The 26,467-nt window shown below is 49.3% G+C and overlaps 1 protein-coding gene and 1 pseudogene across 1 annotated transcript; both read left to right on the top strand.

Annotated features, from left to right (window-relative positions):
- On the top strand, positions 1 to 12,751 carry LOC147118817 (uncharacterized). Its single transcript, XM_085984624.1, has 2 exons — positions 1 to 75; positions 11,345 to 12,751. Exon 2 carries the CDS (start codon positions 11,451 to 11,453, stop codon positions 12,744 to 12,746), a length of 1,296 nt encoding a protein of 431 aa, XP_085840750.1. The 5' UTR covers positions 1 to 75; positions 11,345 to 11,450; the 3' UTR covers positions 12,747 to 12,751.
- On the top strand, positions 12,747 to 21,235 carry LOC147118816 (uncharacterized; annotated as a pseudogene).
- Positions 21,236 to 26,467: the final 5,232 nt, after the last annotated feature.

The raw sequence follows: 26,467 nt of genomic DNA, 5'->3' as shown, positions 1-26,467 counted from the left end.
GGGTCACGTGACCCCGAGGAGATCACGTAACCGTCCAACTGCCTGCGCTCGGTCCGGGGCCTCGCGGACTCTCAGGTTTTTCTATTTCGCTTTATTCTCTCCCGATCCACCCCTCCCCCCCACCCCGCGCGATTCTCCACCCAATCGGAGCGGAGAAAACTCACTTTACGTCACCGATCGCGACTCTGGAACCGACCAAGGCCTTTCCCGGAATGCCCCGCGCCGATTCCGTCGGACAAGGCCCCAATGCGCAGGCGCAGCTCAGAGTGGGGGAGGGGGGTTGGTATCCTCTGCCATGCGCAGTTATTACATTTGGGGACCGGGAGGGGTCGCTGTGCCGGACTCGGCCGAAACCGCCGACCCGCGTGCGCATGCGCGGACCTTCGGCTGTCAATTAACCATCAGCCAAAAGAGGTCGCTGGTGAGACCAGTGAAGAAAGAAAGACTGACATTTCTATAGAGCCTTTCACCACCACCGGACGCCCCAAAGCGCTTTCCAACCAATGAAGTACTGTTTGAAGTGTAGGAAACGTAGCAGCCAATTAGCACACAGCAAGCTCCAACAAACAGCAATCTGATAATTTGTTGGGATCGACAGAAAACAACAGGCTGAGACTTTTTAGGCAAAAGCAAAACGTGTCTTACTTTAATCACATCCCCACGAGGTCTGCTAATCCCAGCCCTGTGCAGGGGCTATGACGTCATCACGCAACCGACGTCATGACGTTCCCGACGCTCTTAAAGCGACCCTGCACCAATAACCCAACCCAGCATGTACATACCACAGCATTGCTATACAAAGTGAATTGTGTTTATTGTCCCTTTGTGGTCTCCGCCACATACATCCCCCCAGAATTCACAAGTACTGGCAATGTCAGTCGTCGGGGGGGCCGGATCACTCGGTTGGAACGGCTCCTCGATTCCGGGGTGTTCGTCGGAGGGACCTCGGGTGCTCGGTGGTGGACGGAGGGCGTGGAAACCGGAGGTCGGCCCCGTCTCAAGGGCTGTGCCAACTCAACAGGCCGGTCCAGATCCAGGTGGGCCGGCTTAAGACGGTCAACAGAAATGCAGTCCGGTTTACCGCCGACATCCACGACGAAGGTCTTGTCCCCGGTTTCCAGGACGCAGAATGGACCATCGTAGGGTGGCTGCAGAGGGCCCTGGTGGGCGTCGTGGCGGACGAAAACATACTCCGCCGCACGAAGGTCAAGCGGCACATGGGACTGCGGGAGGCCGTGCTGCGACGTGGGCACCGGAGCGAAAACCTTGGCGTTGTCCAGAAGGTCGGACCGCTGACGGGCTGCGGACCAAGGCTCTGTTGTGTTGGGGATGAAATCCCCGGGAACCCGCAGCGGCTGTCCGTAGACGAGCTCGGCGGACAAGGATTGGAGGTCCTCCTTGGGAGTGGGCCTGAGTCCCAAGATGACCCACGGGAGCCTGTTGATCCAGCCGTCGTCCTGGAGGCTGGCTCCGAGCGCGGCCTTCAGGGAGTGATGAAACCGTTCGCACAGCCCGTTAGCCTGAGGGTGGTAAGCTGTGGTGTGGTGGAGTTTCAACCCGAGGCCTCGGGCGACAGAGTTCCAGAGCTCTGACGTGAACTGGGGGCCCCGGTCGGAGGACATGTCAGATGGGGCGCCGAACCGGGCGACCCAAGTGCTGATGAACGCCCGAGCTACATCGGCGGCCATCGTCGAAGACAGCGGGACGGCCTCCGGCCATCAGGTGGTTCCATCGACCATTGTGAGGAGGTGGGTGAACCCGCGGGAGGGCGGCAGGGGCCCTACCAGGTCCATGTTAACGTGGTCAAACCGCCTCTTGGGCACTGCGAAAGGCGCCAAGCCGACAAATCCCCGGGGCCTGATAAACTACATCCTAGGGTACTTAAGGAGGTGGCCCTGGAGATAGCAGATGCTCTAAGGATCATCTTCCGGAACTCCATTGACTCGGGAACAGTACCCGTGGATTGGAGGGTAGCTAATGTTACCCCAATATTTAAAAAGGGGGGTAGAGAGAAAGCAGGGAATTATAGACCAGTAAGCCTTACATCGGTTGTGGGCAGAATGCTAGAGTCCATTATTAAGGATAAAATAGCGGAGCACTTGACAAATGGGGAAAGGATCGGACAGAGTCAACATGGATTTACAAAGGGTAAATCGTGTTTGACTAATCTGCTGGAATTTTTTGAGGAAGTAACTGGTAAAATAGATGGGGGAGAGCCAGTGGATGTGGTGTACCTTGACTTCCAGAAAGCCTTCGATAAGGTTCCACACAAAAGATTATCATGCAAAATTAAGGCTCATGGGATTGGGGGCAAAGTATTAACGTGGATAGAGAACTGGCTGGCGGATAGAAAACAGAGAGTTGGAATAAACGGCTCGTTTTCGGAGTGGCAGGCAGTGACCAGCGGGGTGCCGCAAGGATCTGTCCTGGGACCCCAGCTGTTCACAATATATATAAATGATCTGGATCAGGGAATTGGATGCAATATTTCCAAATTCGCTGACGACACTAAACTAGGAGGAGGGGTGGGCTCTGATGAGGATGTCAGGAGGCTACAGTGCGATTTGGACAGGTTGGGGGAATGGGCGGATACGTGGCAGATGCACTATAATGTGGATAAATGCGAGGTTATCCACTTTGGGGGTAAAAACAGGAGGGTAGATTATTATCTAAATGGCAATAGATTGGGAGATGGGGAAGTGCAGAGGGACCTGGGTGTTCTTGTGCACCAGTCACTGAAGGAGAGCATGCAGGTGCAACAGGCGATTAAGAAGGCAAATGGTATGTTGGCCTTCATATCAAGGGGGTTCGAGTATAGGAATAGGGATACCTTACTACAGCTGTACAAGGTGCTGGTGAGACCGCATCTGGAGTATTGTGTACAGTTTTGGTCGCCCCATCTGCGGAAGGATGTTCTTGCCATGGAAAGAGTGCAACGGCGATTCACCAGGCTGATACCTGGAATGGCAGGAATGACCTACGAAGAGAGATTAAATAGTTTGGGCTTGTACTCACTGGAGTTTAGAAGATTGAGAGGGGATCTCATCGAAACATATAAAATTATGGCAGGCCTGGACAGGCTGAATTCAGAGAGAATGTTTCCAATGGCAGGGGAGCACAGAACCAGGGGCCACAGTCTAAAAATAGCGGGCAAATCATTTAAAACAGAGATGAGGAAGAATTTCTTCACTCAAAGAGTGGTGAGCCTGTGGAATTCCCTGCCACAGAGGGCTGCGAAGGCTAATTCAATAAATATTTTCAAGAGAGAATTGGATATATTTCTGAAGGCTAAGGGGATTAAGGGTTACGGAGAAAAGGCGGGGACGGGGTACTGAACTGGTAAGATCAGCTATGATCTCAGACGAAGATCAGCCATGATCTCATTGAATGGCGGAGCAGGCTCGAAGGGCCGAATGGCCTACTCCTGTTCCTATCTCTATGTATCTATGTATGGCGATGTACTTTGGAGCGTTGGCATACCACGCAGGTGCTGGCCCAGTCGCGCACGTCTTTCCTGAGCCCGTGCCAGACGAACTTGGCCGCCACCAGCTTCTGCGACGGCTTCCTGCCCGGGTGGGAAAGCTGATGGATGGCGTTGAACACTTGCCGTCTCCACCCTTCGGGCACGACGGGACGTGGCTGCACAACGGAGACGTCGCACAGGAGTGTGGTGCCGGCAGCGTCGAATGCGACATCTGCGAGCTGAAGGCCCGTGACCGCCGTCCTGTAGGCCTGGACGTCCGGGTCGGAGGCCTGGTCGGCCGCCATGCGGGTGTAGTCGACGCCGAGGTGCACGGCGCTGGCGACGGCTCGGGAGAGACAGTCGGCGACCGTGTTGTCTTTCACAGCCACATGCTGGATCCTTTGGAATCGTCCAAAAGAGCAGCGGGGTCACCAATGTTGGGATCGACAGAAAACAACAGGCTGAGACTTTTCATGAGGAAAAAACAAAACGTGTCTTACTTTAACCATATCTCCATGAGGTCTGCAAAGCCCAGCCCCGTGCAGGGGCTATGACGTCATCGCGCAACCGACGTCATCACGTTCCCGATGCTCTTAAAGGGACCCTGCACCAATAACCCAACCCAGCATGTACATACCGCAGCATTGCTATACAAAGTGAATTGTGTTTATTGTCCCGTTGTGGTCTCCGCCACAAATCTATCATTTTATTATGTTACTTGAGGGATAACCATAGGAACATAGAAGATAGGAGCAGGAGTAGGCCATTCGGCCCCTCAAGCCTGCTCCGCCATTTAATGAGATCATGGCTGATCATCCAAATTCAGTACCCTGTCCCTGCCTTCTCCCCATATCCCTTGATCCCTTTAGCCTTAAGAAATATATCCAACTCCTTTTTAAATATATTTAATGAACTGGCCTCCACCGCCCTCTGTGGCAGAGAATTCCACAGGTTCACCACTCTCTGGGTGAAGAAATTCCTCCTCATCTCTGTCCTAAATGGCTTACCCCTTATCCTTAGACTGTGACCCCTGGTTCTGGACTCCCCCGCCATCGGGAACATCCTTCCTGCATCTAGTCTGTCTAGTCCTGATAGAATTTTATAAGTTTCAATGAGATCCCCTCTCATTCTTCTAAACTCCAGCGAGTATAAGCCCAATCGACCCAATCTCTCCTCATACGTCATTCCTGCCATCCCAGGTATCAGTCTGGTGAATCTTCGCTGCACTCCCTCCATGGCAAGAACATCCTTCCTCAGATAAGGCAACCAAAACTGCACACAGTACTCCAGGTGTGGTCTCACCAAGGCCCTGTACAACTGCAGCAAGACATCCTTGCTCCTGTATTCGAATCCTCTTGCTATGAAGGCCAACAAGAAGGTTCACTCGGTTAATCCCGGGGATGAGGGGATGGACATATGAGGAGAGGTTGAGTAGATTGGGACTCTACTCATTGGAGTTCAGAAGAATGAGAGGCGATCTTATTGAAACATAAGATTGTGAAGGGGTTGGATCGGGTGGATGCGGGGAGGATGTTCCCAATGATGGGTGAAACTAGAACTAGGGGGCATAGTCTTAGAATAAGGGGCTGCTCTTTCAAAACTGAGATGAGGAGGAACTACTTCACTCAGAGGGTGGTAGGTCCATGGAATATGCTGCCCCAAAAAGTTGTAGAAGCTACATCATTACATAAATTTAAAACAGGAATAGACAGTTTCCTAGAAGTAAAGGGAATTAAGGGTTACGGGGAGCGGGCAGGCCCTGTGGGTAGCGGAGCGGGCCCAGGGGCCGTGCAGCCTGATCCTGCTCCTATTTCGTGTGTCTAATTCTGTTAGATTCAGGAGATGGTACTGTGATAGTGGATTGGCGGTTAGGATCAGATCAGCCATGATCTTATTGAATGGCGGAGCAGGCTCGAGGGGCCGATTGGCCTACTCCTGCTCCTATTTCTTATGTTCTTATGTAACATACCATTTGCCTTCTTAACCGCCTGCTGCACCTGCATGCTTACCTTCAGCGACTGGTGCACAAGGACACCAAGGTCTCGTTGCACTTCCCCTTCTCCCAATCTATTGCCGTTCAGATAATAATCTGCCTTCCTGTCTTTGACACCAAAGAGGATAACCTCGCATTTATCCACATTATACTGCATCTGCCCAATCACCCAACCTGTCCAAATCATACTGGAGTTTCTCGGCATCCTCCTCACAGCACACACACCCACCCAGCTTTGTGTCGTCTGCAAACTTGGAGATATTACATCTAGTTCCCTCGTCTAGATCATTTATATATATTGTGAATAGCTGGGGTCCTAGGACCGATCCCACTAGTCACTGTCTGCCACTCGGAAAAAGACCCGTTTATTCCAACTCTTTGCTTCCTGTCTGCCAACCAGTTCTCTACCAAGTCAGTACCTTGCCCCCAATCCCATGTGCCTTAACTTTACATGCTAATCTCTTATGCGGGACCTTATCGAAAGCCTTCTGAAAGTCCAAATACACCACATCCACTGGTTCTCCCTTATCGATTTTACCAGTTACATCCTCAAAAAATTCCAGTAGATTAGTCAAGCATGATTTCCCTTTTGTAAATCCATATTGACTTTGTCCGATCCTGTCACTGTTTTCCAAGTGTTCTGCTATTACATCTTTTATAATGGACTCTAGCATTTTCCCCACTACCAATGTCAAGCTATAATTCCCCGTTTTCTCTCTACGACCTGACAGTCCCGCCATCCCAGGAATCGATCTCGTTGAACCTTTGTTGCACTCCCTCTGTGGCAAGTATATCCTTCCTTAGGTAAGGAGACCAAAATTGTACACAATACTCCAGCTGTGGTCTCACCAAGGCCCTATATAATTGGAGTAAGACTTTTTTAGTCCTGAGTGGTAAACCACTGTTGTTAGTATTGTTGTTCACCACTGTTGTTAGTCCTGTTGTTCACTGTTAGTACTGTTGGTCACTCTTGCATATTGTTGTACTTGTCTGTGCATGCCTCAGCTGACTCCGCCCCTGGCTCCACCCTCATGGCTGGGTATAAAGGTGGCTGCCCGGCAGCCCCCGGCCCTTTTGGATACCAGGCAACCACAAGAGGCATGCTCTGTTCTTTGGTAATAAAAGCCTGTTTGTTACTTGGCCAAGCTAAACACCCTAGAGCACGCTGCCCCGCGAAGAATGCTACCTGCTCCGGCTGCGGGAAGAAAGGTCACTACGTTAGCGCCTGCAAAGGGAAGACCGCTAACGCCAGCAGCGCTGCGTGCGAACCGTGGGCGCAGCCATCTTGCCCGCCATCTTGGGCTCCCCCAGCCGCGTGGGGATCGGGACTGTGGGCGCCGCCATTTTGTCCGCCATCTTGGATGCCTCCGACTTCGGTTACGGGGGACCCGGACTCCACCACCGCCTCATCGGACGACCGCATCGACGCGCTTGAACATACGCTGGCTTCCATGACGCTGGATCAATCTCTCCCGCATCAACTGTCCAGGTCCATGATGGACATTACGGTAAACGGCCGCGCCACTACCTGCCTTTTTGACAGCGGGAGCATGGAGAGTTTTATACACCCCGACACGGTGCGCAGTTACTCTCTCCCGGTCCTGCCGACGCGTCATCGCATCTCTATGACTTCCAAAGCCCAGTCAGCGGAAATCGGTGGCTACTGTATGGTGACTCTTTCAGTGCGGGGTACTGAATACAAAAATTTTAAACTTCTGGTCCTGCCCGATCTCTGCGCTGCCGTCCTACTGGGGTTGGATTTTCAGTGCCACCTTAAGAGTGTCACTTTAGCGTACGGTGGACCCCTCCCCCCTCTCACGGTCTGCAGCCAGCAGTTTTTAAATCGCCCACCGCGCGCCATTTGCAGCCTCTCCACCCTTAAAGTCTCCCCCCCCTCCTTGTTCGCTAACCTCACCCGCGACTGTAAGCCCATCGCTACCAAAAGTAGGCGTTACAGTGCCGGGGATAGGGGTTTCATTAAATCCGAGGTAGCGAGACTCCTGAAGGAAGGGATTATCGAGAGCAGCAATAGCCCATGGCGAGCACAAGTGGTGGTGGTGAAGACTGGCGGAAAACAGCGCCTAGTTATTGACTACAGCCAGACGATCAATCGCTACACCCAGTTGGATGCATACCCACTCCCCCGCATATCTGACATGGTCAATCAGATAGCACAATACCAGGTGTTCTCGACGATTGATCTGAAGTCGGCATACCACCAGCTCCCCATCAGGGCTGAGGACCGCCAGTACACAGCTTTTGAAGCTGACGGTCGGCTCTATCACTTTCTCAGAGTTCCCTTCGGCGTCACCAACGGAGTTTCTGTCTTCCAACGGGAGATGGACCGGATGGTTGACCAGAACGCGCTCCAGGCCACTTTCCCATATCTAGACAACGTCACCATCTGCGGCCATGACCAGCAGGACCACGACGTTAATCTAGGGAAATTCCTCCGGACGGCCCAGCGGCTGAATCTCACATACAACAAAGACAAATGTATGTTTCGTACTAAGCGCCTTGCTATTCTTGGCTGCGTAGTGGAGAACGGAGTCATCGGCCCAGACCCCGATAGAATGCGCCCTCTTATGGAGCTCCCCCTCCCCCACTGCCAGAAAGCACTGAAGAGATGCCTGGGGTTTTTCTCTTACTATGCTCAGTGGGTGCCCAACTATGCGGATAAAGCCCGACCCCTCATCAAGTCCGCCTCCTTCCCCCTGACAGCAGAGGCCTGTGCAGCCTTCACTCTCATAAAAAGCGATATTGCGAAGGCCACAATGCACGCTGTGGATGAGTCCCTCCCTTTTCAAGTGGAGAGCGACGCATCCGACTTTGCCCTAGCTGCAACCCTTAACCAGGCGGGGAGACCCGTGGCCTTTTTCTCAAGGATCCTCCAGGGCCCCAAGATTTGACACTACTCTGTCGAAAAGGAGGCCCAGGCCATTGTGGAAGCGGTGCGACATTGGAGGCATTACCTGGCCGGAAAACGATTTACCCTGCTCACTGACCAGCGTTCAGTAGCTTTTATGTTTCATAATAAGCAGCGGGGCAAAATCAAGAATGACAAGATATTAAGGTGGAGAATCGAACTCTCCACCTACAATTACGATATCTTGTACCGGCCCGGGAAACTCAATGAGCCCCCAGATGCCCTAACACGTGGTACGTGCGCCAACGCGCAGGTTGATAGATTACAGACCCTCCACAATGACCTCTGCCACCCGGGGGTCACCAGGTTCTTCCATTTTATCAAATCCCGTAACCTGCCCTACTCCATCGAGGAGGTCAGGACCATGACCAGGAACTGCCAGATCTGTGCCGAGTGCAAGCCGCATTTTTATAGGCCAGACAGAGCGAGCCTGATCAAAGCCACGCGCCCCTTCGAGCGGCTGAGCATTGATTTTAAAGGGCCCCTCCCCTCCTCTGACTGCAATGTGTACTTCCTCAATATAATTGATGAGTACTCCCGTTTCCCGCTTGCCATCCCTTGCTCGGACATGACCAGTACCACGGTCATTAAATGTCTGAATGACCTCTTCGCATTGTTCGGTTTCCCTAGCTATATCCATAGCGACAGGGGCTCATCTTTTATGAGCGACGAACTTCGGCAGTACCTGCTCGCGAGAGGCATTGCTACAAGCAGGACCACCAGCTACAACCCCCAGGGTAACGGCCAGGTGGAAAGGGAGAATGCGACAGTCTGGAAGGCAGTCCTTTTAAACTTAAAATCTAAGGGCCTTCCGACCTCCCGCTGGCAGGAGGTCCTCCCTGCGGCGCTCCATTCCATTCGGTCGCTGCTCTGTACACCCACCAATGCCACTCCTCACGAGAGAATGTTCTCCTTCCCCAGGAAGTCCACGTCGGGGATTTCGCTACCAACATGGCTGACTTCTCCAGGACCCGTCCTACTGCGGAAGCATGTGAGGACCCATAAGGCGGACCCCCTGGTCGAGAGGGTGAGCCTCCTCCACGCCAACCCGCAGTATGCTTACGTGGTGTACCCGGACGGGCGGGAGGATACAGTCTCCATTCGAGACCTCGCACCTGCGGGTGCTCCTGAAACACCCTCTTCGCCACCCACCGCTACTCCTGCCTACCCCCAGGACACAGTCCCCGCACGAGACCTCGCACCTTCGGGTGCCTCTGAGAGACCACCATCGCTACCTCCCATTACCCGCGCTCTGACCCCTGTAGACGGCATGCAGCAGCCCCAGGGTCCGCCACCTGCTACACCTCCTCTGAACGAGACACCAGGTTCAACGTTGGATGCTGCACCATCACCGCCGCTGCTGCGACGCTCAGGACGGCTTACAAGGCCTCCTGATAGACTTCAGTACACGAATGTTTAGTGCACTTCACCCCGCCGGACTCAATTCTAAACAAGGGGTGAATGTGGTAAACCACTGTTGTTAGTATTGTTGTTCACCACTGTTAGTACTGTTGTTCACTGTTAGTACTGTTGTTCACTCTTGCATATTGTTGTACTTGTCTGTGCATGCCTCAGCTGACTCCACCCCTGGCTCCACCCTCATGGCTGGGTATAAAGGTGGCTGCCCGGCAGCCCCCGGCCCTTTTGGATACCAGGCAACCACAAGAGGCATGCTCTGTTCTTTGGTAATAAAAGCCTGTTTGTTACTTTCTCAACTTCCAGTCTTTTGTAGCAATTGATAATGCATCATCCTGTACTCAAATCCTCTTGTAATGTCGTGGGCTCCTGACTGTCAAACAACCAACAGCCAGAAGAGGTCGCTGGTGAGACCAGTGAAGAAAGAAAGACTTGCATTTCTTTAGCACCTTTCACCACCACCACCGGACATCCCAAAGTGTTTTACAGCCAATGAAGTAGTTTTGAAGTGTAGTCACTGTTGTAATGTAGGAAACGCAGCAGTCAATTCGTGCACAGCAAGCTCCCACAAACAGCAATGTGATAATGACCAGATAATCTATCTTTTTATGTTGATTGAGAGATAAACATTGGCTCGGAGACTGTGGATAACTGCCCTGCTCTTTCCCACATTACAACAGTGACTACTTCATTGTAGTACTTCATTGGCTGTAAAGCACTTCAAGACATCTGGTGGTCATGAAAGCACTGTATAAATGCAAGTCTTTCTCGAAATAGTGTCATGGGATCTTTTACATCCACATGAGAGAGCAGACGGGGCCTCAGATTAATGTCTCATTCAAAAAGTTGGCACCTCCAACAGTGCCGCACTCCCTCAGCACTGCACTGGAGTGCCAGCCTAGATTTTTGTGCTCAAGTCTCTGGGCTGGGACTTGAACCCACAACTTTCTGACTCAGAGGCGAGAGTGCTACCCACTGGCTGACACTAAAGAACAAGCAGTTCTGACAAAAGGTCATCGACCTGAAACGTTAACTCTGTTTCTCTCTCCACAGATGCTGCCTGACCTGCTGAGTATTTCCAACATTTTCTGTTTTTATTAAAGAAACGAGGGAGCAATTGCTGACAGGAAGAATGTTGGGTCATCCTGTGCATGCGCACCTCCCTGACAGCTGAGGCGAAACACCAACTCGCCCCCACCTGAGCCGAGCACGCGTACCAGATGTTGCAGCTAGTCATGTGCACCCGATGTTCCAACCGCGGGGTTTTGTGCGCTGAGCATGCACGTTGCGGACCGATCGGGACAGGCGATTGTGGAGCAGGAGGGAGAGCACAGGGGCCATGAGCACATGCGCGGGACTCAGAGTCAACAGAGCGTTTTCTGGAGTGCAGGGGCTTGTGGGTATTGCAGCCGCCATTACTGCTGATCCTTTCAACCAACCTGTGCAGCAGCTGGGGCCTGAAAATCAGCTTCACTGCCCCTAGGGTCGGAAAGGGGAATGTTAAACAACAGTTTGTCTCTGATCTTTTTCTGATCTCAATTTACAGGGTTATAGAAGTGAACAGTTACAGGTGGGAAGCTCAGACCAAACATCACGTCAAGATCTGACAGTCGCTCGATTCATCAGGACCTGAATATCATCGGCCTTTGCACATGGAAGGAGAAAGCAGCGATCGCAGCGATGACAAACCGCACACGTGTTCAGTGTGTGGACACGGATTCAGCCGATCGCCTGACCTGGCGAGACACGTGCACCGTCACACCGGGGAGAAACCGGGTAAAGGTGGGGACGGCGGGAAGGGATTCAGTTCCCCATCTGCAACAGAAGTTCAACAGTGCAGTCGCACCAGGGACAGTCCGTTCACCTGCTCCATGTGTGGAAAGGGATTTGTTTGTTCATCCCACCTGCAAACACACCAGCGAGTTCACACTGGGGAGAGACCATTTCAGTGTTCTGACTGTGGGAAGAACTTTAAGAGCCCCAGGGATCTGAAGCAACACCAGCGAGTTCACACTGAGGAGAGACCATTTCAGTGTTCTGACTGTGGGAAGAGCTTTAAAAGCCCCGGGGAGCTGAAGGGACACCAGCTTGTTCACTCTGAGGAGAGACCATTTCAGTGTTCTGACTGTGGGAAGAACTTTAAAAGCCCCAGGGACCTGAAGCAACACCAGCGAGTTCACACTGAGGAGAGACCTTTTCAGTGTCCTGACTGCAGGAAAAGCTTTAAAAGCCCCCAGTATCTGAAGGAACACCAGCGAGCTCACACTGATGAGAGACCATTTCAGTGTTCTGACTGTGGGAAGAGCTTTAAAAGCCCCAGGAAACTGAAGCAACACCAGCTTGTTCACACTGATGAGAGAGCATTTCAATGTTCTGACTGTGGGAACAGCTTTAAAAGCGCCAGGGATCTGAAGGAACACCAGCGAGCTCACACTGACGAGAGACCATTTCAGTGTCCTAACTGTGGGAAGAGCTTTAAAAGCCCCGGGGAACTGAAGGGACACCAGCTTGTTCACACTGATGAGAGATCATTTCAGTGTCCTGACTGTGGGAAGAGCTTTAAAAAATCCGGGGAACTGAAGCGACACCAGTTTGTTCACACTGATGCGAGAGCATTTCAATGTTCTGACTGTGGGAAGAGCTTTAAAAGCCCCCAGGATCTGAAGCGACACCAGCTTGTTCACACTGATGAGAGACCATTTCAGTGTCCTAACTGTGGGAAGAGCTTTAAAAGCACCAGGGAACTGAAGGGACACCAGCGAGTTCATACTGATGAGAGACCATATCAGTGTTCTGACTGTGGGAAGAGCTTTAAAAGCCCTGGGCATCTGAAGCGACACCAGCAAGCTCACACTGATGAGAGACCATTTCAGTGTTCTGACTGTGGGAAGAGCTTTAAAAGCCCCGGGGAACTGAAGGAACACCAGCTTGCTCACACTGATGAGTGACCATTTCAGTGTTCTGACTGTGGGAAGAGCTTTAAAAGCTCCGGGGAACTGAAGCGACACCAGCTTGTTCACACTGATGAGAGAGCATTTCAATGTTCTGACTGTGGGAAGAGCTTTAAAAGCCCCCAGGATCTGAAGCAACACCAGCTTGTTCACACTGGGGAAAGACCATTTCAGTGTCCAAAATGTGGGAAGAGCTTTAAAAGCACCAGGCAACTGAAGGGACACCAGCTTGTTCACACTGATGAGAGACCATTTCAGTGTTCTGAGTGTGGGAAGAGCTTTAAAAGCTCTGGGGATCTGAAGGGACACCAGCGAGTTCATACTGATGAGAGACCATTTCAGTGTTCTGACTGTGGGAAGAGCTTTAAAAGCCCCCAGTATCTGAAGCATCAGCAGCGAGCTCACACTGATGAGAGACCCTTTAAATGTTCTGACTGTGGGAAGAGCTTTAAAAGCTCCGGGGAGCTGAAGAGACATTAGCGAGTTCACACTGGGGAGAGGCCGTTCATCTGCTTTGTGTGTGGGAAGGGATTCACTGAATCATCCCACCTGCTGGCACATCAGCTTGTTCACACTGGAGAGAACCCCTTTTAATGTTCTGACTGTGGAAAGAGCTTTAAAAGCTCCGGGGAGCTGAAGAGACACCAAAACCTACACACTGGGGAGAGACCATTCACCTGCTCTGTGTGTGGGAAGGGATTCACTCAGTCATCCAACCTGCTCGCACATCAGCAAGTTCACACTGACGAGAGACCCTTTAAATGTTCTGACTGTGGAACGATCTTTAAAAGCTCCGGGGAGCTGAAGAAACACCAGCTCCTCCACACTGGTGAGAGACCGTTCACCTGCTCCATGTGTGGGAAGGGATTCGCTTGGTCATCCACCCTCCTGTCACACCAGCTTGTTCACACTGACGAGAGACCCTTTAAATGTTCTGACTGTGGGAAGCGCTTTAAAAGCTCGAAGAACCTTAAGAGACACCAGCGTCTTCACACTGATCATAGAATCTAACAGCACAGAAGGAGGTGATTTGGTCCATCGTGTCTGTGCCGGCTCTTTGAAAGAGCTGTCCAATTTAGTCCCAAACCCTAGCTTTATCCCCATAACTCTGCAAACTAGTCCTCTTCAAGTACACGTCCAATTACCGTTTGAAAGTTCCTGTGGAACCTGATTCCAGCATCCTTTCAGATGGTGCGTTCCAGATCTTAACAACCCTCTGTGTGAAAACAATTCTCCTCATTTCCCTCTAGTTCTTTTAGCAACTATTTTAAATCTGTGACCTTTGGTTACTGTGGTAAACCACTTTTGTCGTTCACTATCGTTACACTATAGTTATCACTGTTATATCGTTATCACTGTTCACATTGTTGTATCACTATAGGAGGTCGCCTCTTGTCACGCTGTTATACCTGGGCTGAACACTGCTGACTCCGCCCATGGCTCCACCTACCTGCCCAGGTATAAAGGTGGTCGACTGGCTGGTATTCCTCCTTGTTGGATCCGATCACCCACGAGGGTGGGCTCTGTTATTTAGCCAATAAAAACCTATAGTTACTTTCTTAACTCGTCGCCTTTCATTGGATGAATTGATAGGTAGATCAGTTACCGACCCACTTGCCAGAGTGAACAGTTTCTCCCTACTTGCTCGATCAAAACCGTTTATCATTTACGCGCCGCCATCTTGGTGGAGCAAAGACGGATTGGTTCCACCTGCAGCACGGCGCTTGTGCGGCCATCTTGCTACAGGAATAGAGAGTGGGCGGGGCTTCAGGGTCCCAGTGACCAGGAGAGACAATCATTGATTTTATTCTCACTCTGCACACATCGGGTGGAGAACTGAACCCAACCAGAGTAGAGGGAGGGGGAAAACTGGGAGTGGAGGAAAGAAATGTTGGAGATGGTGCGATGAGTTTGGATTTCAGCACAGGGAGGAGGGAGAGTGTGTGGGACGGGGATTTAAAGCTTTGGGGTAGCAAGAGAGGAAAGAATGTTCCATAGAAACTAGAATTGTCTGTTCTGAATTTCTATCCTGTACTTACAGTGATGGCTTTTGTAAACTCCTTTTACAGGGTATTAGAAGGGGAGGATTTGCAGATGGGAAACTCAAACCAAACATCACGTCAAGATCTGACAGTCACTCCATTCATCAGGACCTGAATATCATCGGCCTTTGAATGTGGAAGGAGGAATGTTTGTCTGTTCTGTCTGTGGGAAAAGATTTCAAACATCAGTGTGACCGGAAAAGCACCGAGACACACACACCCAAGTGAGAGTGTTCCAGAGCACTGACTGTGGAAAAAGCTTTAACCAGTTACACAACCTGAAAAAACATTGCACCATTCACAGCAGGGAGAAACCATATACGTGTTCTGTGTGTGGACGAGGCTTCAACCGATCGTCCAACCTGGAGAGACACAAGTGTTATTATGTTCATAAATAAGTAGACGTTTTCATTATGAACAGCTAGCTTGAGCTAGTCATTTATTCAGCCATGTGGACTAGTGTACAGCATCCATCTTGACTACTGCATTGTGGGTAGCCCCTACTAAACATACAGCTCCACCTAGTGTATCATTCTAGAATGACATGTTACTGATCATTACATCCCCCTTTCTTTGAGGCTAAACAAAATCAATATCAATCAACTTTCAAGAAAAATGATAAAGATGATATCAGTAACACTTTTGTTAGTGCTCTATAAACCTTCGAATGAACTTGTTTTTTTTTTACATAATGACAAACATCTTCACAACAGTCAACACATTTTCAAAGCTTTACTTTATGAACTCTAAGCTTTTCATTCTTTTCTTAGCACAGGTAAGTCTGATGTGTTTGCATGAGAGCCTGTATGTGTGTTTGTGTTAGATTGTTCTGGTGTTGAGTGACAAGATTCAGTTTCGGCATTGTCATCGATTTGCTCTTGGATAGTTTCTTGTGTTTTCAGTAGGGAACGGTGGTTCCTCCTGAGAATCTGTCCTTCCTCAGTTCTAACCTTGGTCCTACTTCCTCAAGAACTGTAGCTTTCCTGTTCCATGCATTTGGATCCTCAATCCTGACAACATCATCCCTTGTCAATGGTTTCAGAGTTTTGGATGACTTGTCATAGTGTGATTTCTGTTTCAGCTTTAACAGTTGAAGTCTCTGTCTCAGTTCCTTACTCTGCTTTTCTTTTGCACAGCAGGGTAGTGTGGTGCGCAACTTGTGACCCATTAGGAGTTCAGCAGGTGAAGAACCACAGTCTAAAGGGGAGGCTCGGTAGCTCAGCAGGGCGAGATAAGGATCAGACTTGCTTTCTGTTGCTTTCTTCAGTAGCTGTTTGAGAACTTGAACACCTTTCTCTGCCTTACCATTCGACTGAGCATACAGAGGACTGGATGTGATGTACTGAAAGTCATAATGTGCTGCAAACTGTTGCCGCTCCTTGCAGTTGAAGAACGGACCATTGTCGCTAATGGCAATCCTGGGGATTCCATGTCTGGTGAAGATGGATTTAACATGCATTATGACACTGCTTGCTGATGTGCTTGAGAGCAGCGCCATCTCAGGATAGTTAGAATAGTAGTCAATCACTATTAGATAGTCTTTACCATTCAAATGAAAAAGGTCCATACCAACCTTTTGCCATGGTGCTGTTGGTAAGTCAGCTACTATCATTGGTTCCTTTGCTTGTTTGTTTTGGTGTTTCTGACATGTCTCACATTCGCCTATCATGTTCTCAATGTCCTTATTTATTCTAGGCCAATAAACAGTGTCTCTTGCTCTCCTTTTGCATTTTTCAATTCCGAGGTGTCCCTCATGAATCCTTTTGAGCATGTCTCGATGTAGAGCCTGTGGAATGACTATTCTGTTCTGTTTTAGTAATAGTCCACTTGCGACACTCAATGCTGACCTAATGTGAAAGTACTTTGGACAGGAACCTTTTGGCCAACCATGATGAATGTTCTTTATTATTGTTTGTAACACTGTGGCCTAGAAATTCACTGGCCTTAGCGCCGCTTTTGAGGCGCTAGAGGGCCTAGCGGCGAAGTTATGGCCAGTTTTGAAATTGACAGGGGCCCTAAATCGGCGTTAGGCCGGTAGCGCTGCGCCAGCACCGATGACGTCATCGGTGTGCACAGCGTCCCGGTTGCCATGGTAACCCGCCCGAACTCGGAAATTGAGTTGCGGCCGCCTCGCCCGTGGCAGCCGCAAGCAACGTTCTGGCAGAGGTGCCTTACAGAACGTTGCGCCGGCGCATTAAAGGCCCCGCGGCGGCCGGCCGCTTTCCCGCCGCCCGCCTGGCCGCAGCTCCCTCCCCGGACTTCCCCCACCCTCCCCCGGAACAGAAGCAAGCCCGGCACTTGTCCGAGGTGCCGGGCTCATTTTTAAAAAGATTATCGCGGGCCGCGGCCGGGTGCAGGCAGCTCCTCCTTAAGGGAAGGAGGAGGCCTGCACTTCCCGAACCTGCCGCACCGCAGCGGGCGCCGCAGCGCCGGAATAGCGCCGAAATTCAGCGCATAGCGCCAGTTTTCAGGCACTAACAGCTTTCAGCAGCGCCGGCAGCCGTTTGGGCGCAGAAGTAGTGAATTTTTGGCCCGCCCAGCGCGACTTAGCTCCGGCACTAACTTCCGGCGCTAAAGCCGTCGCTGCGCCAAAACCCAATTTCTAGGCCTGTATCTTTTACTGTTTCTTCTGCTATTTGCTTTGATTTTGTGTCTGACACGGGCAGCGCAGCAGTGACCATACTCACATGAACATCCACGTCTTCCTCAGTAGAGCTCACATGACTCATTGTGGGTGCTCGGGATAGTGCATCTGCTAACACTATGTGTTTGCCTGGTGTGTAGATCAGTTCAAATTCATATCTTTGCAGCTTCATCGTGAGTCGTTGAATCCTTGGAGACATCTCATTTAGGATTTTTTTTATGATGGCAACCAGTGGTCTGTCTCAACTGTGAAGGTGGGAAGTCCATATATGTAGCCATGGAACTTTTCTAGTCCAACTACCAAGCCCAGACATTCCTTTTCAATCTGGGAGTATCGACACTCAGAATCAGTGATAGACCTGGAGGCATAGGCAACAGGCTTCCAATCTTCACCCTCTGCTTGTAGCAAGACCGTGCCTAGGCCATCTTTTGATGCATCCGGTGACACTTTGATTCTCTTTGTTGCATCAAAGAAGGTGAGTACAGGTGTGGTTGTCAGCACTGTTTTGAGGTTCATCCACTCTTGTTCATGTCTTTCTGTCCATGCGAACTCATTTGCTTTATGTAGCAGGTCTCGCAGACAGGCTGTCTTGGCTGACAAGTTAGGAATGAACTTTCCAATGAAGTTTATCATCCCCATGATGCGTAGCACTCCTTTTTTGTCATTGGGTCGGGGCATGTTGAGTATGGCATTTACTTTTTCCATATCTGGCTCTATTCCTTTACCAGATAGATTATCTCCGAGGAAAGTGACTTCCTGGATGCCAAACTGACACTTGGCTTTGTTGAGCTTCAGTCCATTCCGGCGTATGCTCTGTAGCACTTTAGTCAGTCTCTCATTGTGTTCTTTCAGTGTGGAGCCCCAGATGATGATGTCATCAACATAGACCCGAACTCCTTCCAGACCTTCAATTATGTATTCCATCGCTTTATGAAAGATTTCAGATGCAGATATTATCCCGAAAGGCATTCTGAGGAAACAATACCTGCCAAATGGTGTGTTGAAGGTACAGTATTTGGTGCTCTCTTCATCCAGTTTTAGTTGCCAAAATCCTTGTGAGGCATCGAGCTTTGTGAAGTATCTGGCACCTGACATTTCACTGGTGATTTCTTCTCGCTTGGGAATCTGGTAGTGTTCACGTTTTATGTTTGCATTTAAGTCCTTTGGATCCATGCATACTCTTAGATCTTTGTTCTTTTTCTTTACACATACCATGGAGTTAACCCAGATTGTTGGCTCTTCAACTTTCCTGATGACTCCTAGTGTGGTCATTCCGTCCAGTTCTTTCTTGAGCCGGTCACGCAGGGGTGCTGGAACTCTCTGTGGAGCATGTACCACTGGCTGAGTATCCTCCTTTAGCTGGACCTTGTATGTGAATGGTAGAACTCCAAATCCTTTGAACACATCCTGGAAATTACTCACTACAGAATCCACTGAGTCATCTGGTTTGCTTATGGCACAGTTTATACGGTAGACTCGCTTGACCAGTTCTAAGTCCTCACAAGCTTTGTCACCTAGTAGTGAATCAAGTCCTTCAGCCACAACAGAAAACATGAGATGATGCACTTTGTCTTTGACTGTCACGTTAAGTCTGCATACACCTAAGCTATCTATTTTCTGTCCATTATAGTTCTTCAGTGGTACTGACTTTTTCTGTATTTTGGGCTTTTTCATATTTTTAATGTCACTCATACTGATTAAGATTACTTTTGCCCCAGTGTCTAGTTTCAATGTAACTAATGCTCCATTTACCTGCAGTGGCATTATCCATTTGTCCTCTTTTACTGCATTAACTTTATGTTCAGCATTGTCCATTCCTGAGGGCTGCACATTTTCTGTATCCTTTTCTATATTGTCACATGACACCATTCCTACAAAAAATGTCTCACTTAAATCAGTGTCCTCAATCACATTGACTTGTTGCCCTTTCTTTGTTTTTACTTTTGAAAAGCATTGTTTGGCAAAGTGATTCTTTCCATTACATTTTGTGCACATTTTGCCAAACGCTGGGCATTGTCTTGACTGGTGCTGGTAACCACAGTGTTTACAATTAAAAATTCCATCCTCCGATTGCTTTGCATTTCTGTTCTGCCCATGTTTCTTCTCTTTGTAGGACACAGCACCGACAGCAGCACAGTCACTCATTACAGTCGCATCATTATTAATTTCACTGAAAGTCTTCACGTGCTTCTGAGCTAGCTCACTGGCATGGCATATTTTCACAGCATTCTCCAATGTTAGTTCAGTTTCTCTCAACAAATGTTCCCTGACTTTTTTATTATGAATACCAAACACAATCTGGTCATGAATCATGGATGATTTCAGTTCAGAGAAATTACATGTCTGTGCTTTCAGTTTCAGATCGGTCACAAAGCTATCAAAAGTCTCATTTTGCTGCTGTGTCCGTGAACGGAACACGTACCTCTCATAGGTCTCGTTCTTTTTGGGAGAACAATGTGTATCAAACTTCTTTAGCACATCGTCCATTTTTACTCTGTCCTCCTCTTGATCAAATACAAACGTATTAAATACCTCTATCACCTGTGGGCCTGCAACCGTGAGCAGTAACGCTATTTTCCTTGCGTCTGGCATCGTACCAACTCATCGGCGCACTCACACCGGGGAGAGGCCATTCACCTGCTCCGTGTGTGAGAAGGGATTCGCAGAGTTATCCAAGCTCCAGATACACCAGCGAGTTCACACTGGGGAGAGGCCGTTCACGTGTATTGAATGTGGGAAGGGATTCACTCAGTCATCCAGCCTCCATAGACACCAGCGAGTTCACACTGGGGAGAGGGCGTTCATCTGCTCTGTGTGTGGGAAGGGATTCACTCAGTCATCCCATCTTCTGACTCACCAACTTGTTCACACTGTTAAGAGACCATTTAGATGTTTTTTTTATTTTTTATTCATTGATGGGATGTGGGCGTCGCTGGCTGGCTCGGCCTGCATTTAGTGCCCATCCCTAATTGCCCTTGAGAAGATGGCGGTGAGCCGCCTTCTTGAACCGCTGCAGTCCATATGGTGTACGTACACCCACAATGCTGTTAGGAAGGGAGTTCCAGGATTTTGGCCCAGCGACAGTGAAGGAATGGTGATACAGGTCCAAGTCAGGGTGGTGTGTGGCTTGGAGGGGAACTTGCAGGTGGTGATGTTCCCATGCGTCTGCTGCCCTTGTCCTTCTAAGTGGTAGAGGTCGCGGGTTTGGAAGGTGCTGTTGAAGGAGCTGTGAGAAGAGCTTTAAAAACACAAGCAACCTGCTGACCCACCAACGCACTCACACTGGGGAGAGACCATTCACCTGCTCCGTGTGTAGGAAGGGATTCGCTCAGTCATGCACTCTGCTGAGACACCAGCGAGTTCACACTGAGGAGCGATCTTTCACCTGCTCTTATTGTGGGAAGGTTTTCACTTGGAAGTCTAACTTGCTTAATCACCAGCAAGTTCACACTGGGGAGAAACCATTCACCTGCTCCATGTGTGGGAAGGGATTCACTCAGTCATGCACTCTGCTGAGACACCAGCAAGTTCACTAGTGATTGCAGAGGTTGGATTCTGCTGTTAATCACATCCAGGATTGAACCATGTTCACTCTGGCAATTGGGCTTTGTTTCTGCTGATGTTAATAACTAGAATAACTGGGCTTGAGATTAATATTCTGGACAAATATTAAATAAATCAGCTTTGTTTCAAACACACAGTGTGTCTAATATTTGATTTCTCCATGATAAGAGGAGTCTAATTGATGTTCTGTTACTGACTGTTCCATTTTTGGGCCTTTTCTTACTCTGGATTATTTCAGTTCTCATCTAGTTCACCTTCTACCACATCAAACCCCAAGCTTGTTCCATTTGTGTACACGGCTTGTGGGTGTCATAGACTGAACTGTAGTGTCTCACTTTACACTCATCTGAAATTACTTTGAACCGCCCCTTTGCAGAACTACCTTGCATAAGATTTGAAATCTGTTATTTTCTGTATCATTTAACATCTCTTGGATCCGATTTAAAAAAAACTCCACACATACTGCATGTGACAGCCTTAGAAATGTTCTGATCTTTGTAATTGTCATTGCTGATTTTGATGGTCTCTTTGATTTAATCTCTTGTTACTAACATACCTTGCACTATTTCTTTAATCGAGATAATTGTTTCAAATACTTCCTTTATCAGCTCTTTAGCTCTTCCATTGATCCCTGTCAATAATCCTTGGTCAGGGGCTGGGGTTAAGGTGTAGGATTGGGGTTAGTGGTTGGGGCTAGTGGTTATTGGTTAGGATTGGGGTTAGTGGTTGGGGCTAGTGGTTATTGGTTAGGATTGGGGTTAGTGGTTGGGGCTAGTGGTTATTGGTTAGGATTGGGGTTAGTGGTTGGGGCTTGTGGTTATTGGTTAGGATTGGGGTTAGTGGTTGGGGCTAGTGGTTATTGGTTAGGATTGGGGTTAGTGGTTGGGGCTAGTGGTTACTGGTTAGGATTGGGGTTAGTGGTTGGGGCTAGTGGTTATTGGTTAGGATTGGGGTTAGTGGTTGGGGCTAATGGTTATTGGTTAGGATTGGGGTTAGTGGTTGGGGCCAGTGGTTATTGGTTAGGATTGGGGTTTGTGGTTGGGGCTCGTGGTTATTGGTTAGGATTGGGGTTACTGGTTGGGGCTCGTGGTTATTGGTTAGGATTGGGGTTAGTGGTTGGGGCTAGTGGTTATTGGTTAGGATTGGGGTTAGTGGTTGGGGCTAGTGGTTATTGGTTAGGATTGGAGTTATGGGTTGGGGCTAATGGTTATTGGTTAGGATTGAGGTTAGTGGTTATTGGTTAGGATTGGAGTTATAGGTTGGGGCTAATGGTTATTGGTTAGGATTGGGGTTAGTGGTTATTGGTTAGGATTGGGGTTAGTGGTTGGGGCTCGTGGTTATTGGTTAGGATTGGGGTTACTGGTTGGGGCTAGTGGTTATTGGTTAGGATTGGGGTTAGTGGTTATTGGTTAGGATTGGGGTTAGTGGTTGGGGCCAGTGGTTATTGGTTAGGATTGGGGTTATTGGTTGAGGCTAGTAGTTATTGGTTAGGATTGGGGTTAGTGGTTGGGGCTCGTGGTTATTGGTTAGGATTGGGGTTAGTGGTTGGGGCTAGTGGTTATTGGTTAGGATTGGAGTTATGGGTTGGGGCTAATGGTTATTGGTTAGGATTGGGGTTAGTGGTTGGGGCCAGTGTTTATTGGTTATGATTGGGGTTAGTGGTTGGGGCCAGTGGTTATTGGTTAGGATTGGGTGTTGGTGGTTGGGGCTCGTGGTTATTTGTTAGGATTGGAGTTAGTGGTTGAGGCTAGTGGTTATTGGTTAGGATTGGGGTTAGTGGTTGGGACCAGTGGTTATTGGTTAGGATTGGGGTTATTGGTTGAGGCTAGTAGTTATTGGTTAGGATTGGGGTTAGTGGTTGGGGCTAGTGGTTATTGGTTAGGATTGGGGTTAGTGGTTGGGGCTAGTGGTTATTGGTTAGAATTGGAGTTATGGGTTGGGGCTAATGGTTATTGGTTAGGATTGGGGTTAGTGGTTGGGGCTCGTGGTTATTGGTTAGGATTGGGGTTAGTGGTTGGGGCTAGTGGTTATTGGTTAGGATTGGAGTTATGGGTTGGGGCTAATGGTTATTGGTTAGGATTGGGGTTAGTGGTTGGGGCCAGTGTTTATTGGTTATGATTGGGGTTAGTGGTTGGGGCCAGTGGTTATTGGTTAGGATTGGGTGTTGGTGGTTGGGGCTCGTGGTTATTTGTTAGGATTGGAGTTAGTGGTTGAGGCTAGTGGTTATTGGTTAGGATTGGGGTTAGTGGTTGGGACCAGTGGTTATTGGTTAGGATTGGGGTTATTGGTTGAGGCTAGTAGTTATTGGTTAGGATTGGGGTTAGTGGTTGGGGCTAGTGGTTATTGGTTAGGATTGGGGTTAGTGGTTGGGGCTAGTGGTTATTGGTTAGAATTGGAGTTATGGGTTGGGGCTAATGGTTATTGGTTAGGATTGGGGTTAGTGGTTGGGGCCAGTGTTTATTGGTTATGATTGGGGTTAGTGGTTGGGGCCTGTGGTTATTGGTTAGGATTGGGTGTTAGTGGTTGGGGCTCGTGGTTATTTGTTAGGATTGGAGTTAGTGGTTGAGGCTAGTGGTTATTGGTTAGGATTGGGGTTAGTGGTCAGGATTGGGGTCAGTGCTTGGGGGTAGTCGATAGCATATTGGGCTTAGGAAATAGTGATTGTAAGAAACCACTATTGACAACGCCAGTGTCACTAGACGCGTCCTTTTCCATTTCATGTTTTTCAACCTCACGCAGACGAGTCACAAAACAGCCTCATGAATTGTTCATTCAAGGAACCTTCTTTCTGGCCCGAGCCTGATTTCCTCCCTTCTTTTACATCTCTACAATTCTCACAGAAATAGACATCACGGACATTAGACTTTGTGATTTTGGACAAGAACAGGCGGATCCAGGTATTGTGCAGATTACATCCAGTCATCAGCCTGCCTGAAAAGGGCTTCTGACAATAACCTGTCACCAGGCCCCACCAATCACCATCTGATTCCACCATCATATCTTCATCCATTACCTGCCTTTCACCCTCACTAGAGCTGGTTTCACCACCATGACCATTCTCCACACTGAGGCTCTCTGATTCCCATTTATAGTCCCAGTGTAAGTGGTCCCTGGATTTGGTGCCACAGTGTAAATGATACCTCGATTTGGTCTCAAAGTGTAAGTGGTCACAGGATTTGGTGTAACAGTGTAAGTGGTACCTCGATTTGGTCTCAAAGTGTAAATGGTCACAGGATTTGGTGTCACAGTGTAAATGGTACCTCAATTTGGTCTCAAAGTGTAAATGGTCACAGGATTTGGTGTCACAGTGTAAATGGTCCCTGGATTTGGTCTCAAAGTGTAAGTGGTCACAGACAATAACTTGCATTTATATAGTGCCTTTAACGTCGTAAACATCCCATGTTGCTTCACAGGAACATTTTCAAACAAAATTTGACAGCGAGTCATATAAGGAGATATTAGGGCAGGTAACCAAAATCTTGGTCAAAGAGGTAGGTTTTAAGGAGTATCTTAAAGGAGGAAAGAGTGGTAGAGAGGTGGCGAGGTTTAGGAATGAAATTCCAGAGCTTGGCAACATAGGAACAGGAGTAGGCCATTCAGCCCCTCGAGCCTGCCCACCATTCAATGAGATCTTACTCCATATACCCGCCTTTACCCCATAGTCCTTAATACCTTTGGTTAACACAAATCTATCAATCCCAGATTTAAAATTAACAATTGACCGAGCATCAACTGCTGTTTGTGGAAGACGGTTCCAAACTTCTAACACCTTTTGTGTGTAGAAGTATTTCCTAACTTCACTCCTGAAAGGTCTGGCTCTAATTTTTACACTCTGCCCCCTAGTCCTAGACTCCCCAACCAGCAGAAATAGATTGTCTCTATCAGTTCCCCTTAATATCTTGAAAACTTTGTAGGATTCGCAGAATTGAACTTTATATTATAAAGGGTCGAATGGCAGAAGAGGCCATGATTTTAAAGACCGTTTTAAAAGAAGCCTAGGGAAAAGGGGCATTCAAAATGGACGCCAGACCCCGTGACCAACTTATTGGGACACTTTAAAATGGTTCCTGCAGTCCTCAGACAGCTTTGTGGATTCAGCCCACAGTAAGTTCTGGAAGCTGTTTCTGAGAGAATGAAACCAGACACCCACATATACATATAGATTGGATGCAGATCCAGTCAAGATCGGCCTGTAGATAAAGGCCATCTAAATGTTTACCCAGACAAAAGGGAACAGTTTCATATTCATGAGAAGAGCATCAAGGACCCGTTAAGGACATCACCAGGACATTAAAAACAATGAAGGTCATTCCAGACCAGAGATGGCCCTTTACCGGCCATCCCAAAGTATTTTAAAATATAATAACTACCCCGCTGTGCGATAAGCCCGCCAAAAGCTCATCATTAGGGGACTCTTGTAGGTGTATTTACTTTTTGCTCGGACAAAAGTTGCGCCGACGGTTGGACAAAAATTATTGCGACGGTATCCAAAAAACATTCAAAATTCCGCTTATTATCCACTCATTTGCATTGAGTGGGGGCGGGTTCATTGTGTGTGCGGGCGGGCCATCCTACAGTTGAGTGACGTGATGATTGACCAATCCTACAGTTCAGTGACCTGATGGTTGACCAATCGGTGCGTGTGTGGGCGGGCCTTATCATTCTGAACCGAGGTGAGTGGCTGCCATCTTGATTCCAAACTGTTCATTTCTTTTTCCCACTCTCTGCGTGTTTCTTTTCAAATCTACATTTCCAGCAAAAAAAAAGTTGCTTTTAAAACACAAATTGTTTTTAAAAAAAGTTAATTCATTTGTAAATCTTTTCTCTAACATCTAGAATTTTCCTACCTTTCACCGTTTTTCCAGGCCTGTAAGCCTGGGCCTCTGTTGCCCAGCCACGCCCTAGCTAGGCACCTCCCGTCGCGCTCAACAAACGGCTCGCGATCGCCGCCATCTTTGTGAAGGCTGGAGGGGGCGAGCCTGAGCCAAGCATCGCCACCGCCGCCATCTTAGTAAAGGCGGGTGGGGCAGGAGTCAGCACGCGCGACTTGAGTCCGGCCGGGCCTCACGTGGTAGGTTGCACGGCGGCTTCTCTCTGCTCTTGAAGCCGGCTCGGGTGGGGGGCGGGGCTCTGGAGATCGGGGTTCGGCAGATCGGGGCTCGGGGGGTGCGGGGCTCGGGAGATCAGGCCTCGGGAGATCGGGGGGGCGAGCCTCGGGAGATCGGGGGGGTGCGGGGCTCCGGGGCGGGGCTCGGGAGATCGGGTGGCGGGGCTCGGGAGATCAGGCCTCGGGAGATCGGGGCTCGGGAGGGTGGGGGGCGGGGCTCGGGAAATCGGGGGTGGGGCTCGGGCTGATGGGGCGCTCCCCTCCCCCTCTCTCCCTCCCCCCCTCCCCCTTCTTTCCCCTCCCCCTTCTTCCCCCCTCCCCCTCCTCCCCCTTCTTCCCCCCTCCTCCCGCTTCATCCCCC

The sequence above is a fragment of the Somniosus microcephalus genome, chromosome 4 (genome assembly GCF_052327205.1).
Source record: "Somniosus microcephalus isolate GS21.2 chromosome 4, FLI_Smic_1.0, whole genome shotgun sequence".
Classification (NCBI taxonomy): domain Eukaryota; kingdom Metazoa; phylum Chordata; class Chondrichthyes; order Squaliformes; family Somniosidae; genus Somniosus; species Somniosus microcephalus.
The sequence above is the reverse complement of the archived record's forward strand: the minus strand, read 5'-3'. Positions and strand labels throughout refer to the sequence as shown.